Source organism: Diabrotica undecimpunctata, chromosome 2 (genome assembly GCF_040954645.1).
Source record: "Diabrotica undecimpunctata isolate CICGRU chromosome 2, icDiaUnde3, whole genome shotgun sequence".
In the NCBI taxonomy this organism is placed as follows: Eukaryota; Metazoa; Arthropoda; class Insecta; order Coleoptera; family Chrysomelidae; genus Diabrotica; species Diabrotica undecimpunctata.
This window is the reverse complement of record NC_092804.1, coordinates 110,910,557-110,928,030: the sequence shown is the minus strand read 5'-3', so window position 1 is coordinate 110,928,030 and position 17,474 is coordinate 110,910,557. Positions and strand designations below refer to the sequence as shown.

The window sequence follows — 17,474 nt, the reverse complement described above, 5'->3', positions numbered from 1 at the left end:
AGGCAAAAAAATGATTTTTTCCAAACTTCATCTTTCTTTAAAAAATAAACAAAGCAAAATTGGCTGTAATTCTTCAAGGAATTATCATCAGTTATCCCTTATCTACCGTTTAGAACATTAAAAAACCTGTAGAATATTTTTCATATTTTTTCCCTATTAACTGCGGTATTATGTATAAAAGCATTTTAGGAATTATTACCATTTATTTCATTCACGAATTTTCTATTAACAACTTTAGCTTACCTAAACATATCTTAGTTTACCGTGAGTTTGGCCCTGCTTATTTTACAAAAGTAGAAAAACTTACAATGGCAGTAGAATTGGCAACGCTGTTATCCTATATCCGTACACTGCCATCTCAACGTGACTTTATCTATAACATATATAGAACAAAAAAGACTAAAGTGGTATGGACATGTAAGAAGAACTAGCGACAGCAGATGGATAAAGAGAATAACCGAATGGAGCCCCATAGGAAGGAGGAAAAGAGGACGACCCCGAAAATCCTGGAGGAACGAAGTAGACGACGCCATGAGTAAGAGAGGACTAAACGATGGAGAATGGAACAACAGAGAGAGATGGAAACGGTTGAGCGAGGGAAGGCAGTGAATACTGTAGAATCCCTAAATATATATATAGATCGTTTGTAATGTGAAAATTTCAATTCAGTGTTTTTTAGATATATTTCAAATGTCTTATATTTGTAGCCAAAACTCAAAGTCTAAATTTCATGCTATAGATTTTAAAGATTAAGCTCTAACAATGAAAATTCCATACTGACCAGTCAATGGAAGTGATAAATTTTATTATTGATCTCACGAGAATCATAAAAAGGGACAAAACTCGTGCTTCAAAAAACGTTTATTTATTTAACAGCTTTATACAAACTAACTTCATTTTCATTTGATAGGATAGGACAGGACACTGATCAAAATATATTAAATTTTTACCAACGAGTTAATACAAATTTATTTAAAAAAATTTATTTCGCGCTCGTAACTGACATTCAAAATTGCCGGTCGCTTCAATCGTTGTTTATGAGAAAACGGTTGCTTCTACAGAAAAAGTGCTAAAACACATTTTTGTTCAAAATGATCTCGTCTACATTTCTTGTTTGAATTGAATTCGTTATAAAATCAGTGTAAAATCGCTACTCGGGGGTTCTTGGGGTCGCTGATTACGAATATCATGACGTCGATTGCCTCCGTCGTACTTGTGCCCAGGGTTGATTTCGCGAGTAATTTCGTCTCCTGAAATTTCATGGAAATTAAATACAAAATCAGTTCAAACTCTTTATTTGAGTATCTTGAACACTAATGCATTGGTAATCGCAATAATATTTTGTTGTTAATCGTACTCGAGGTACCCACAATATTTTCATAAGCTTTATCGAGTATTGAAAAAAAATACTAAACATTCTTTTTAAAATTTGGCGCTGTTAATGCAGTTTCAAAGTGCTACCATCTGTCCAACAGTCGTGCCCCACACTATTCTTAAATTGTAATCGCTAAGCTGTTAGCTTTCACGTTGTAACACACATTTTTTCCCTTTTTTGCTAAATATTATTGTTTATTATAAATAAATCAAAAAAGTAGTAGTGTATAAATTTGAGTAAATTTTTTATTCAGTTTCGTGAAAAAATCATTCTTATTCTTTTCTTGTTAGAAGACAATTCAGTAAGATTAAGTGTTTAAACACAAATTAGTCCATTAACTTGTAATCTCACAATAATCTTAATTTCCTGAATTTTTATAGTTTCACAGTGTATAATTGTGTAACATATCCATTAGTAGCTTAATTACAGTTTGCTCAACTTCCTGCAAACTGTAGATTGCCTAATAAGTATTGTGGAAATGATTGCAATCATTTCCTCGGTTTAAATTATATTTGCCAGCTTTCAAAAGTCAAAGGTTTTTGTTCTACGCAGAGGGCAATACACTTATTTGATGAATCGTAGCATTATAGTGAGATTATAAATATAGCTTCGGGACTAATTCAGAAGCTGTCAATAAAACTATATTTTACTCGACGACTTCAACATTTTATTTATCATCGTCGATCGAGAAGAATCGGACACAGGACATTAGAAACAATTCGAGATTATAATTACATTCGAATTGTCCATTAAGCATTTTTGAGGGTTTAGCTTTTGAAGGAAGTTCCATTACCAACACAGTTTTTATACTCTAATTTTCAAAATTATTAAAGTTTATATGTGTTTTATTTTAGTGTATAACTTAATTAATAAAACAGTGTATAAATCATTTAATGAAAAATAAAAATATTTGTGTTCAGCGGCCTCAAAACCCCCCGAGTAACGAGTTTACATTGATTTGATATCGAATTTCTATAAAACACCAGAAGACGAGGCCCTCCTGGCACAAGGTGCCTCGAAGACCATCGCCGACACGATATTTCTTTTCAGCGACGCCAAAAGCCAACGAGTAACGAGTTTGCACTGATTTTGGTCGAATTTCCACAAAACTTCCGAAGTCGAGGACCGTCCCTTGGAGACCATCGCCTTCATTACATTCGTGATCAGCCACCTCAAAAATCCCCGCGTAACGAGTTTTTACTGATGCATCGAATTTTTATATAACTCCAGGAGGCGTGCCCCATGCTGAACACCAGGTGCCTCGGAAACCATCGCCGTTATAATATTCGTGTTCAGCGACCCCAAAAACCCCAAATAATGTAAAGTAGTAATATCAAATTTATTTCAGACAATTATTTCTGAATTACAAATTCTCATTTTTCATTACTTCGAAACGGACATTCTTTACTGAGGGCAAGACCATAAATGGTATCAAAATAAACAACTTAAGATATACCGACCGTACTGTAAAATAGTAGATACATTGAAAGGCTTAGGGAGGGATCAGACTGCTCGACCAGACCGACCGTCCTCGATCGACCAACATTATGAGTCAATGAAAATGTATGCGCAGAGTCAGACTGGTGAACCGTCCATCACTTACAGCGACCGATCGCGATAGTCCAGTTTTGAAATTCGGACTTGTTGTAATTTTTGATCGTTTGGTCGATGAATATGGAACATTTCACATTCATTCATACTGTTCTGAGCAATGACATTGACCATTGACATTTCAAAATTTGTAATTAATCTATAAAATTTCGACTTGCTCATGCGATAATAATTTGAAATTTAATAGAATCATTTAATAGAATGGGATATAACACAAAGAATTCTCCTTGATGTCTTTTTAAAAAAATGTCAGGCACCCAAATTGTCCTACGCCTACGAAGACGTCTCCACATCAAATAAGTGATAAACAATTTATCAGTAGAATTATCGCTGCTAATTTTATCCATAATTTAATTTTCTAGAAAAAGCCCAGTAAAATAATATTACAAAAATTTGGTTATGTTGCAACACTCCTGACGTTTTCACGGTCGGTCGACGGACCACAAACGAGTAATGTGAGTTAAAAAATAAAAATACAAAAGTTGGTTGTTCGCCGTAGGACGGTTGCTCAGGTTGCTTTCGAAAAAATGGTCGAAAATTAGAGTTTCCAGCTGTTAAAAACGCGAGGTATCAAGTTAAAGTAAAATAGAGTTAGGGCGCAACGACACTGGCTTGGCAAGTGATAATATATCTATCGACGCATGCTTTAAAAACTTACACAACTAACACTTCAAACCAGTAGCGTTGGGCGCTAGTTGTCTTTTATTTTATTTTTGATTTAGATCATTTTCCTCAGGAAAACTTATATCATCATATTAAGAAAAAAATTAGCTTCAATTTCATATAAAAACATGCATATACGTCATGAGCAGCGTATTTTATTTAAAAAATAAATGAACGAAATAAAAATTTTGTCAAAAATTAATTACTATTAATTGAATTACAAATATTTGCGACCATTTTTTGACTGGCAACCTATTATCAATGTATTCTCCTAATTTTAAATGTATGTAAAAATGTGAGTTCGATTAACTATGTTATGAACGTAGTGATACTGCAGTGGATCTTAGGCTATTACGAAATATTATGTAGTGGGAATACATAATTGATTAGCTGCAACTAAATTTCTTTATTTCAGTACGTTGTTTTTTGACGTTAGTGTCTTATTATAAAATAAATAATACTTTCTTGATTTAATCGAAAAATTAAATATATTTTATACATTTTTTTACATTCTGTAGAGACGCATTGGCCCATATATCACACAGTTCAATTTCTAGGTGTTATTTTTCTTCTAGATTTATATTAATATTCATACATTTTACTGTCACATTCGTGTGTTTTTTCCTGATTCCTACGTTTTTTATTGATCTTTTAAATATTTAGGCAGGAATCTGAAAATCTAGTTACTTATATTTTAGCACTCGATTTGTTTTTTGTCATAAATAAAATATATTTTATATCAATTCTAAAACAGTTTCCCGATAATCTTTTTAAAAATAATTTTTAGATTTTCTAAAGGCTTTCACGGACCAAAATAATTTCTCAGCAGGGTTCAACTTAAAAATAATGATCTAGATAGAATACATTTTTTAAAATATTTTGGTGATATTTTCTTTTTATATTTATAGGAGTTCATAAATCGATTAGCGCAACCCAAAAGACAGTTTAAGTCAGACCAATATTTAAATAAAGATGAATATGTGCCGATGGCAGAAGCGCTAAAAAAATTCCAAAATGCTACTCCTAAACGTTTTCGCACTAAAGTAAATATTTCACACGAACCTTTAAAATGTACTATACCACAATCACCCAAATTACAAACAACAGTAAGAAGTCGTCCAGTTCATGTACTCTCCTATGAAGAACAAGAAAGAATGGCGGCGGATGAGGCAAAAAAGTAAGCATTATCAACGTAATATTTATTTCAAAAATATTTTTTATGTTAACAATATATGGTCGCTAGTTTTTGACCTATGAGTATATTCAATACACAAAGTTAAAGAATGTTTTGTATATTTTTAACAAAAAGATTAACTAAATGGGACAGGTCAGCCTTGCTTCACTTTTTGAGGTATAATATACTTTCTTTCTACAATATCTTCACCCAAATAATTTTAAGACATGTTCTAATTTTGTAGGACACAATTTAAAGCGCATCCTGTAAACAAAAAAGTTCTCCAGCCACCTACACCTCCAGTTTCGAAAGGAAAACGATCTACAATACCCGAACCCTTTAAATTAACAAGTGTTGGACCCAAAAAGGTAAGGTTTAGTTAAAAAAAAAAAAATCCGGTACCCGCTACCGAGGAGTATACTGTTCCTAGTTGTCACTTTATCGCTTTTATGCAGTGTTGTCTGTAGGTGATATATAGGTTGGTCTGTGAGTTATAATATACTCCCATTTCACGTACTTGAAGTTTTTGCGTACCCTCCTTTCTGCGAAGATGAGATTGCGAAGACCTCAGTTTTAGAAGCGTGAGGTTTTAAGGAATTCTTCAAATCTCATCCTTTGGGCATTTACATTTTAATTATTATCTTATATTTGTATTTCATTTTGATTATCATTATATTTCATTATAATGGATTTGAAAGAAATTCAGTATGGTTATCAGTTCGTCGAATGTAATTGCTATATGGGGTAGAAGCTTGGACTCTAAAAGCCCAATCCGTAAAAAAATTTGAGACATTTGAAATATGGCTATATAGGCGTATTCTTAAAATTCCTTGGATTTCAAAATTCTCAAACGAAGTGATAAGACGAATTTGACATGCCAGAAAGCGTATGAACATAATTAAAATCTTAAAATAAGAAAAACATCGTATCTGGGCCACATATTTCGAAACGATAAATACTCTCTTCTACAGGTCATCATGCAAGAAAGAGTAGAGCGAAGAAAGATGAATTCTTGGCTGAGTAATATCAGAAGTTGGACTAACCTCAGTGTTGAACAGATATTTCACGTTGAAAAAGATAGGGAAGCGTTTAAAGAAATGATCGCCAACCTTCCTTAGAAGACGGCACAATAAAAAGAATATAATGGCTTAAATGGGATTAAAAACGGGATGTGGCACTCCAGGAGTGACAGAGGAGAAGAATAGCTTTATTATTGTCTCCGCACGAAGTGATGGTTTTTAATTTGAATTGAATTGACCCATGAATTGGTGTACTTAGAAGTCGAGGCTAACAAGCAAGAATGGAATTAGCCAGATCTGTTCACAGACATAAAAGAGGAAGTGTCTTGTTTGGGAAGGTATTATGATCCGGTGGAATAACTCCTTTAATTTCCATCCAATCAAATTTAACAGCTCGCAGGTATGTTGATTTGGTTCTAAAATCTATAGTTAGGATCTGGAGAGATGCAATGGGAGAAAATATAATTTTCATCCATGATAATGCACCTCCACATCTATCATTAATCCTATAGAGCGTTTGTGCAATATGCTAAAAAAAGAGTTAGACCTCGCCGGGATAATCCATAAAACACCGTACAGCTAGTACAAGCTGCTATTGAAGAATGGAACAACCTGTCACAACAAAATGTTGATAATTTGTTTAGGAGCATGCCCATGCGAATTGAAGCTTGCATAAGGGCTAGGGGTAGTAACACTGACTACTTAAATAAAAAAAAAACACTTAAATAAAAACAATTTAAACATTATTCGTTTTAAATTGAAAATTTTTATGCTTTTTATGCGATTAAATTGCCTTAAAATAAATATTCTTTTACTTCGTAGGATGGTTTTTTAAATACGCTTGAAATAATAAGACATGCTTGTGTCATGTCCTCGGTAGTATAGTAGTCAGTATCCTCGCCTGTCACGCGGGAGACCGGGGTTCGATTCCCAGTCGGGAAGGACTTTTTTATTAATATTATTAGATTATTGTCATTTTTAAATACTTATGGATATTGCATTTTAATTTGTATTGTATTATTATATGGAATTATGTTGCACTGTATTGTAGTGTATTTTTTTATGTATATTATTGTCATTTTTAAACACTTATGAATATTGCAGTTTAATTTGTATTGTATTATTAAATTAATAACAAAATAAACAATGAATTTTACTGCAGAGTATGTGTGAAAAAATTTTTGCATTCAACTCCTTTCATACATATATGAAAATAAAAATATACATCTTCATCAAAATATTGATTCAATCCTTCATTGTTAGTAAGTTATTATTAATTCTGTTTCTCTTTCTGCTATGTCTTACCTATAGAATTAAATATGTAATGATTGTGCAGATTGACTCCCAAATAAATTTGTAACGGCGAATGCGTGTATAGAAGTGTAACTTCCACCGGCAGTCCCACTGGACTGCCACACCCGTTTTTTTTTACACAGTTACTACACAATTAATGCAGAAACTTTAGGTTAAAGCATTTTGTGTGCTTCTCAAAGTGTTTTGGACTGTTTATTAGAAAATTTCTACAATCAGAAAAGTAGTTGCCAAGACGGTTCAGCCGTCATGAGCAGAGGGCACACAGGAGTTTAATCAGGACTAATAAAAACTATCAGTTAAATTTGAAAATTTCTAACACTTCTTTAGAAAATTATCAAGTTTTACTTTTTTTGGAAAGTTTGTAAATTTAACTGAAATTACCGTTTTTCAACTATTCTTTTCAGCGAGTAGCATTACTGAAAACCTTCTAAAATGGCGAAAAATAGATTAAAATATGTTTTAAACCAACTGTTTTAATAGGGTTTATATATTTTATATATAAATTACATAAACAATTAGGATAGTAACTAAAATTATTCTCTTAATAAATGACGCGATTAAGTTTTTGAGTGACTTGAAAAATCTCTAGAAATTGACAAATAATGAGAGACAAAGTTTACATAAAGTTTGAGTTTTCACAGAGAGGGTACCATGAAATGTTATTCAAAATGCTCACAATCAAACAAATGGAACTCGCGACAATGATAGTTCTGTCCATTTGCGTCAAGGAATTGGCACTATGGGACTTGTTTGCTTACCAATAATAGAAATCAGATAAAAAAAAATAAATTTAAGATATGTTGTTTTCCAGCAGCAGCTCTTATTTAATAATCACACATCATTTCAAAAAATTAATCTCCATTTTTAAATTGACGAATATTTAATTCTAGATAAAATTAGATCACTTTTTTTAGATCGGCGAATCTCCAAAGAAGATGCAACCTACGTTCCATGCAAGACCTATGCCAAAATCTATATACGAAAATAATGTACCCAAAATCAATCATTCTTTAAGAACACAAGTAACTAAACCTCATACACCATCGTTTATGAAAAAATATAACTCCAATCCTATTAAAGCGATTCCGAACAAAAATGAAAGTATTTTACAACAACAACCTAACGCTAAATTAAAGGCAACCAAACCCTTACCATTTAGTTTTGAGTTACGAGACCAATGTACAAAAAGTCGAAGGGATGAATTAATGCGGAAATACATCGAAGCAGAACAGAAAGCCAGAGAGTTTCATGCCAAGCCAGTACCTAAATCAGTATTGGTACCGTCAAAAAGGGTTAATACCAGTTGTAGTTCTCGAAACAGTCTATTGGGTACTGTGAAAACGGTAAGTATGCTTAATTCGTTGTTCACCAGAAATTTAAATAAACAAAATAACTACAGGGGCGACAATATTAACTTTTACAAATGATTATAAACCGAAATATTGAGCAATTTTTTTAGAAAAAAAATTCACTTAATAAGTCGAAAATGATATTGCACGTAAATATGGTTTACAATAGTGATTTGCATTCTGCATTGCATTGTTAGTCACTACAGAAACCCTATCAGCAGAATAAGTAGCTATAATAGTTTACGGGTAACTGAATGTATTTTTCTACTAGAATCTGAAGTAAAAAGATTCAGTTTCATAATTTCCTTGTATTTGGTGTTTGATATCTTTGGTTTCTGATCATGGAATTTCAGATAGATCGAGGTTTACAAATATAATAAGAATTGGTAGAGGAGTAAAGTAACGTAACCGCAAACCAGGTAGCATACCAATTTTTATTGAATGGTGAAACCGAAGGCAAAAACAAAATACAACAAATAATAAAAAACTCCCAAGGCACTAACTTTTTCACCACACCACTTCACATCAAGGAATAAGACGGGGACGTACAATGCTGAAAAATGGCAAGTTGCCTGGTATAGATGACATATTTACGAAGCGAAATAAACATTTTGGTCCTAAAATAAAGTTATTTAATGACTTCGCTACGTCTTATAAAATCTCAAAATTATGGCGGAAAGCAAAAGTAGTAGTTACTTAAACCAGAAACTAGCTTCTACCTTGATGAACATGTTACTTTATTTCAAACGGATACACTGACGTTACAGGAAGCGCAGAGATAATGATCAAAGCTGGAATTCAGGATCATGATATAATTATGCACTCGGATAGCTAATAAACTCTGAAAGCGCTGATAAACCTTATCAAACGACAGGGCTGCATAACAACCTGTTTTAAAACTCTGAATGAGTTGCAGATGGAAAATAACGAAGTATCTGTTAGATGGGTGCCCGGACATTCCAGTATTGGGGGAATGGGGCAGCCGATGTAGCAGATAAGAAAGGTACAGGACAGCTGTGTTTCGGATATGAACTCTTTTACCGCGTTGGGTATCAGAAACGTAAAACTGATATATTCGGGCAGGGAAATAAGCAAAAAAAGTATCCTGTTTGTGATACTGAACCGGCCAGGCAAACGACAGTTGTTTTGAGTTGTATGGACCTTTATAACAAGAACCTATATGTGTCCTGCAGTCGATTTTTTGGACAACTAGTTATTAACAAATTAAGGTCAAACAATGGTAAATTTTCTTTTTTTCGTCTATGAACAAAAAGTTAAGATTTTGAAACAAACTTGCAGGTAATAAACTTATAAGTCATATAAAAAAACTTCAAAATGGCGTTTTTTAAATGTTTCTGTCCTTATTTTTTGCTTAGAAAGTTGCAAAATAAGTGATAAATTTCAGTTTTACACAACTTTTTTAAATATGAATTTAGAATCTTCATGTTACGTGTAATATTGGTTCCTGTAGTGCTTAAAGTATCCTGTATTGCTGATGATGGGTGATCTTTGGTTTTTATTGTAACATATTGTATTGTAACTGTTTGATAATTAGCGGGGAAATTTCTTGAGGGGATAGATGTTAACGAATGAAATAGGAATAAGATATATGTGATTGTTTGTTAAATGAAAGTGATGTTTTATATTATTTAAATTATTAAAAGTTATTTATATTTATTCAAGAGATATATTTTAGAAATGTGTGTTAATTTATTGAAATTTTTACAATAAAAGGACATTTGTATGACAATGAATCAAATTAGATGTACAATTTTGTGGGTGTGCAATTTCTGTAACTTGTAATTATTAAATTTTTGATAAAGTGAATTTGATTTCTGTTTTGACAGAAAATTGTGATGTCGGATGAATTCGGGAGGTAGTACAGGGACCTCAAAACATCTGTGGGCTCAGCCAATCAGCAATGTGTCCCAGATGTGAGGAGAGAGAAGAGACAGCTGAACATTTTGTGGACGACTGTCCAGCCTTTGCTAACGCGAGCCAGCAATGGTTTCACCCTTACCAAATAACCCTCAAAGAGGTAGTGACGGAGAGCAAGCTTAAGGGGCTTGAAGGTTTCATCAAGCAGACCGGGCGTCTAAAATGGAGACCCGTTGGTAACCCTAAATAGATATTAATCTTTCTAAACCTCACTAGGAGAACACTGATCTGGCAAAGACAATAGGTGCGAAACCTGCGTTTGCCGCTAAAGGCAGCCCAGAAAAAAAAAAGAAAAGTAAACCAGGAAAATATCCTAAAATACGATACATGAACTATACTCCGTCTGAAAATTATTGACAGCATAATTGTTATGACAGCTCATTTGCATTTTATGTTGTATTTTATTTGAAGTTTCTCGGGTGGTCATATTATTTTTATAAATTCTTATACAAAACAGAGACAAGAACGTGTCACTATTTATAATTTTTCTGCTTTGAAGAGTTCAGATCATAATCTTCTGCCATAAAAACTGTGCTTTCATGCATTTACCAATCATGCATACCGATCAATCTAACTGCTGTGCCAATTATTTAAATTATTTGAAAGGATAATCCTACACCGTATCCAGAAGACGGATGTGGATTCTAAACTAATTGCCGAATAGTCGGGATTTACACCTTGAAAATCATGCACCGAACAAGTATTGAACCTCACAGTGTTTATGGAGGAGACTTTTGAAAACAAGCAGATGAGTCATTCTAGTTGACCTAACATCTTTACTTTACAGTAAAGCACAAAAACTGCTAGATAAAATATATAAAACTCTGAGTAATTTTAAACTGGTGAAGGTCCTAGAGTTTTTGCTGCAGAGAAATCAAAAAAATATATACACAAATGATAAGTCAATAAAAACGAGCGCAAAACGACGTATATGCTGACGACCTGTTACTGCAACAAATAGACAGTCAGAATTGACTAAATTGTCAATACAACACAAAAATCGCCACCAAAACACTCGACTAAGAGAATTGGTTGGAATTAACTGGGGCACAATGCTCTGACACTCTAAGAACAACTGCACCGGCTACCTCCTAAACAAAGCGGAAGGTTTGTCAGTTCCCAAAGAACGCAGAACAGCTGCTGAATATACAGGGTGTTTCATGGCGAGCTTACACTATCTATACATCGGAAATTACTTATACGATATTTATGAAAATTGGTTTAGGGGTTATGACGAACTCACGAAAATATTTTGACAGACATGTCCCTTCCGGTTATACCGGAAGTGAACCGCAACTTTGTTATTTTAAATTGAACACCCAATATATTTTTTACATTTTTAGATTCTGCGTAAGATTCTAGATAAAATTTGAATTACAGTGGTGTTAAAAAGTCCTGCATCACCTTACCAAATACATGAAAATAGAAGTTTAAGGCATTTACCTTAAATATTTTTTAACCATTTACTATTAGATCAAACACGCAATATTATAAAATGGAAATACAGCAAATATTTTGATTAATAAAAAAAATGTAGAAAATTTTTTTTATTCAATATTACAAAAATTAGGCTATTTACATCAAGACGATATTGTACATCACATTGAAGTAATTCAAACTAATTTTAATATTTAATTTGCCAGCCCTTGTTTTTAATAACTAGTTCACATCTTTTGGGCAGGGAATTTATTAATTTTTGGCCGGGCATTGCGCTGGCCAGTCCATCCTATCAATTTCATTACTCTCCATCCAAGCTTTAACCAATTTTACTCTATGGCAAGGAGCATTATCATCCTGAAAAATAAATTTCGCCAAACAGGTCCTTTCCACTACGCAGCATCTTATTCTGTAGTACCTCAATGTATTTGGTAGCATTCATCATCCCAGAGACAATGTGTAGGCGACCAACTCCTCGAGCGGACATGCAACCCCATATCATAACGGAGGTTTGATGTTTAATTGTGGGAAGAACACATTTTGGAGAAAATTCTTCACCAGGAAATCTTCTGACGTATGCATTTCCAGCATGATTATTAATATTGAAAGTGGATTCATCACTAAACAGTACACTCTGCAACTGCTCTGCTGTCCAGATTCGATGTTCCTTGACCCATTTCAAACGGCGCAATCTTTACTTTTCTGAAAGCAATGGTTTCTTCCTTGCCTTACATCCTCTAAGTCCAAAACTAAGCAGTCTTTTTCTCACAGTGGAAGTGCACACGCTTACACCTGTAGATTCAGACCACAGCTTCGTCAATTGGGTGGAATTAAGGCTTCTGTCTGCCAGACTTGTTCTTCTTAACACAGCGTCATCCCGAACAGAAGTTTTCTTTGGTCGGCCACTACGCGGTCTGTAGTCGATTTTTCCTTGTTCAGCATACTTAATGACTCTAATTATTACTGTAAATTGATTACAGTTTACTGCGGATGTTATTTCGCGACTAGATTTGTCGTTTTTATGGTGAAAAATAATTTCAAAACGCTTTTCATCCGATGATTTAGTTTGTTTGGTCTGGGATGACATTTTGACCTTTTTATCAAAAATCAAAGAGCGAATAAATGTGTTAGGGTAACTACAGTGTTTATATAGTCAAAATATGTGGCAAATTTGTCATTAAGATTCAATTTAATAGTACTTTAACGACTTAATAATCACCTCATAATTTTCTCCGATTATGAGAAATCCCTTCAATCAGATTATTTTAATCTTTTCTGTAGAATTTTGAGCTAGTAATTAAAAAAACATTAGTAAGTGTACCGATAATGCTAATTACAAGCACAAACTTAAAATAAATTAGCGAAAATATACAAAAAACTTGTGTTAAACCTCGAAAGCTATAAGGCGCTTAGGTGATGCAGGACTCTTTAACAGCACCATAGGTATCATAGGTGAAAATTTCATATTTTTTTGCGTTATTCATCATTTTTCAAAAATTTTGACAGAGACAAACTTTTTAAAGTTAATATCATTATCAATCATAATGTCTTGAAAACATTTGCACACAACGAGTAGTTAAAACGTTCAATTAGGAATTTACATCGAAATCGAATTTCTAAATACAGAGTGTTCACAAATGTTACTCCATTTCTTTATGTATATAAATGAAACACCCTGTATTTTATAATTTTAATGAAAAAAGAAATCAATTGTCTTTCAAATAGTATTAGGGTTCCTTATACCTAAAGTTAATATTTTTGGAGATAATTGACATTTAATGTTAAAGGTGAGATATTTATTGTTTTATTTTAGTAGGCCGTGTATGAAAATGTAATTATTGTCAGTATTTGTGATTATTGGCACTTTTACAAAGTGATAAATGACTCTTTTAGAATTAAACAATGAAGATTGCGTAAATTTAATTTAAATATATTGAGATATCTTTCACCTAAAAAAAGTAGTTAAGTTACCATCATAAAAGTGGAGAGCTACAACCTGATTGTCTCTTATCGCAAAAAAAGTCATTAAACTCCCAGCTCTCCTGAAAAACACTGTCTTGTTAAATATTCATTTATTTCGCTCCAGTAATGCGAATTGTGACTATTAAACATTCCTTTTTTTGTAAATTTTGATTCGTCAAACCATATAATATTCTTCAAAAATTCATTATATTGACATTTTATCGTTACAAATTATATTCTTTTATTATAGTCTGTTTCCTTTAAATTTTCAACTGTGATGTAAGATAGGGATGAAAGTTTTGTTTCTTTTTTTTTTAATTCTCTGAACAACGTAATGACGCTTCGGGGTAAGCAGCATAGTAACCAACAACAGTAATTATATGATCAATATTATCAACAATATTGTATGTTAACTTTTTGTTGAAAAAAACCAAAATGTGTTGAATTTTTAAGTAATCTCTTCACTGTGTCACGGGTAGTTCGTGGTCGATGTGGATATATTTTAATAAATAAAGCACATATTCTATAATATAATAACTCATTACTATAATTCATAGTAATAACTCTGTCACATTCTTCGTGTCACATAAACGAGCCATTTTTATTACTTTATAAAAGAGCTAATAAGCACAAATAATGGCAATTATGACATCTTCGACGTGCTAAAATAAAACAATAAATATCTTATCTCTAACATTAAATCACAATTATCTTCAAAAATAGTAACTTTAGGTATAGAGAACCCTAATACTATTTGAGGGTAAACCTAACTGATTTCTTTTTTCATTAAACTTATAAAAAACAAGATGTTTCATTTAAAATTATTGACTGTGGTTTGAAGTTTAAAGAAATGGCGTATCATTTGTGAACACCCTGTATTTAGGAACTTGTTTAATCTAATTTTTAATACGATGGATAAAACTTCGCACATTAGCAAACACATAGACGTTGAATTTACTTTTTAAAAGGCGTAACAGTTTCAATCAATTAATACTTTTCACCAGTAAGCTTCACGAATTAATATGGAAGGAAAATCATAGATACCAGAATACTTTATCAAAGTTCCTCTCTAATGATGTGCCAAAAACTGTATATTCTCTATTTATAATTTAGATGTAGTAGAATTATAAGGAAGGGGTTAACAAATGAGAGATGTTTGCTTCGATGAAGTGGAACCATATTTCTAAATATCCAAATATATACCTTCTTCAAGTACCGTCTCCCAATCGGAGATTGGATATCATTATCACTACCTTTACTATATCTACCGCTGCTGTGAAGAGTTCTATTGAACTGCATCAAAACCAGTTTCTTAAAATGTTCAACCATCACACAAAAAACGGAAAATATCTTATCTTGAATATACATTCAGACACGAGACATAACTTCCTTTAACTAATAATGGAAGGAAAGCGTGGACCTGCCAGACGACAAATGACCTGGTTGCGTAACATCAAGAATTGGAAAGGATTAGGACGCTAAAAAGAAAAGTACAGGATGGAGACGACTTTGCAGAAGTCATCGCCAACCTGTGTTCATCCATTGGTTGTTTATTTATCGTAGATTGGGAGATAAACTCGGTTCGCTATTCCCAGTCCGAACTGTCTAGTGAATTTAGTAATTATTTTTTTGCGAAGTTAGTTACTTTTTGACAGACTAAAAGTGGTTGGAAATTACTATACAACCAAGCACACGTACTCATAGCCAATATTAATAGTAAACAAACTAAATAGTAAATAAAATAGAACTTTGAAAATAGAATCAATATTTATTTATCTGCACCATATAATAAATAGTTATGTTAAATTATAACAACTAAAATATATTTTTTAAATATATACTACCCAAAATTTGATGTGTTTAATATACACTTCCACTATTTAGAATAATTCTTCTTTTTTTAAAGAAAGAAGTATGCAATAGTAGGATACTTGAGCTATTAATACTGAGAAGTAGGAAATGTGTTGTAGGTTTCCGACAATGAATCTGTCAAAATATGCCCGAGCTAAGTGAATGGAGTTTATCTACTTGTAGACGTTTTGTCAAAATCACAATTGATATTTTCGATAATTCTTGTTCCAAGGGAGGATTAAGAATTTCTAATGGCCTCTTCAGTGATGGTTTGTGTCTTTGTCATCCACGAACTCTTTCCCGAGTTTTACATTATTGTAATATCAAAAGGGTTCACGTGTTTTTTCCTCCGCGTTAGAGCTCTTGTTAACGACCCGGTTTTCAAATACAAACCGGAGATGCGTGTCGATGATTCCGGCGTGCAACTTAAAATAATTCTTGATCAACTGTTGATCATACAGCTGTTGGTCAACCAAATCTTGTATACGTGATATTTATTGATTACCATGCTTCACTGTGTAAAATGTTGCCGTTTATAAGGAAGACGTGCCGAAGGAGAATCCGGCTGATATCTGACGAAATATCGATTGTGCTTCTGCTCCGGTTCCGTTAACAAGATTCTATAATATTTCTATATCCGGCTGAAAACCAAGTCGTTAACAAAAGCTCTTAATATCTTGTATTTTACGGCATACAGTTCTAGCAGTAAATATTGATTAACAAGAAAGCTATTAAGCTTATAACATATTTCTAAATTCACTTGCTTTTTCAGAACTCTGAAGATAACCGCAAAAGTACACAATTCAAAGCAAGACCACCGACAGTGCTGTATAAAAAACCTTTTGAACCTAAACGAAATAATAAACCTATGATAGAAATGGCTGAGTTCACCCTTCACACAGATTCCAGAGCTAAAGAACGAGAACATTTCGAGCTTTACATCAAGGACAAGGAAGATAAGTTGGTAGAAATTAAACAACAGGAAGAGATGATGCGAAAGCAAGAAGAGGAAGAAGAAATTTTGAGGACTCGTAAAGAAGCTGAATTTAAAGCTCAAGAAATTCGACGATATAAAGAATTAAACATCGTACCAGTCAAAAAAGTTACTGAGCCAGTATCGCCCAAATTTTTAACCAATAAGTTAAGAAATAATTCCGAAAACAAAGAAAATAGTATGTAGAAGGCTGATTAGTTGATATTTTTTCTAAACATTTATCTGAAACTGACAAATAATTATTTTATTTACATGGGATTACACTACAATTGGTTGCAATAAAAATTACATTTTACGATTGTTTTTAGTGTTTCTATTTTGGAAATCGTTTTAAATATATATATATATATATATATATATATATATATATATATATATATATATATATATATATATATATAATAAGGAGGTATTTAAGCTATGATGTTTATTAATTAATGCTGGCGCTTTGTTTCGACTAATTTGACAGGTGAGTTACTTGGCCTCGATCTTGTAGGCAAATAGCCATGTTTTGAGTTAAGAATTCTGACTGTGGTATTGCACCCTCGGGTTGATATCAAATTCTGATTTTTGTGTGTTATTAAACACCAATTAATAAATATCGCAGGTTCCTTATTTTATATTTATCTTTTTTGAAAACGATTTTCTGAGTGGAAATCAAAATGTCAAAAACAAACGTAAAATGTAATTTTTATTACAACGAACAGTGGTTTGATCGCATATAAATACAATATTTAACTTAAACGTTCTACAAGGAACATATTTTCAAAAAGTTTTATAAATAACT

General features: G+C 32.5%; 1 protein-coding gene across 1 annotated transcript in view; it reads left to right on the top strand.

The window, feature by feature from the left end:
• LOC140434774 (targeting protein for Xklp2 homolog) overlaps nt 1–17,028 on the top strand; it is a 36,074-nt gene extending 19,046 nt beyond the window's left edge. Inside the window, exons 5-8 of the mRNA XM_072523276.1 lie at nt 4,558–4,826; nt 5,068–5,191; nt 8,071–8,499; nt 16,466–17,028. Of these exons, the coding sequence (XP_072379377.1) occupies nt 4,558–4,826; nt 5,068–5,191; nt 8,071–8,499; nt 16,466–16,873 (1,230 nt within the window). The 3' untranslated portion in view covers nt 16,874–17,028. The remainder of the gene's footprint in view (nt 1–4,557; nt 4,827–5,067; nt 5,192–8,070; nt 8,500–16,465) is intronic.
• Nucleotides 17,029–17,474: the final 446 nt, after the last annotated feature.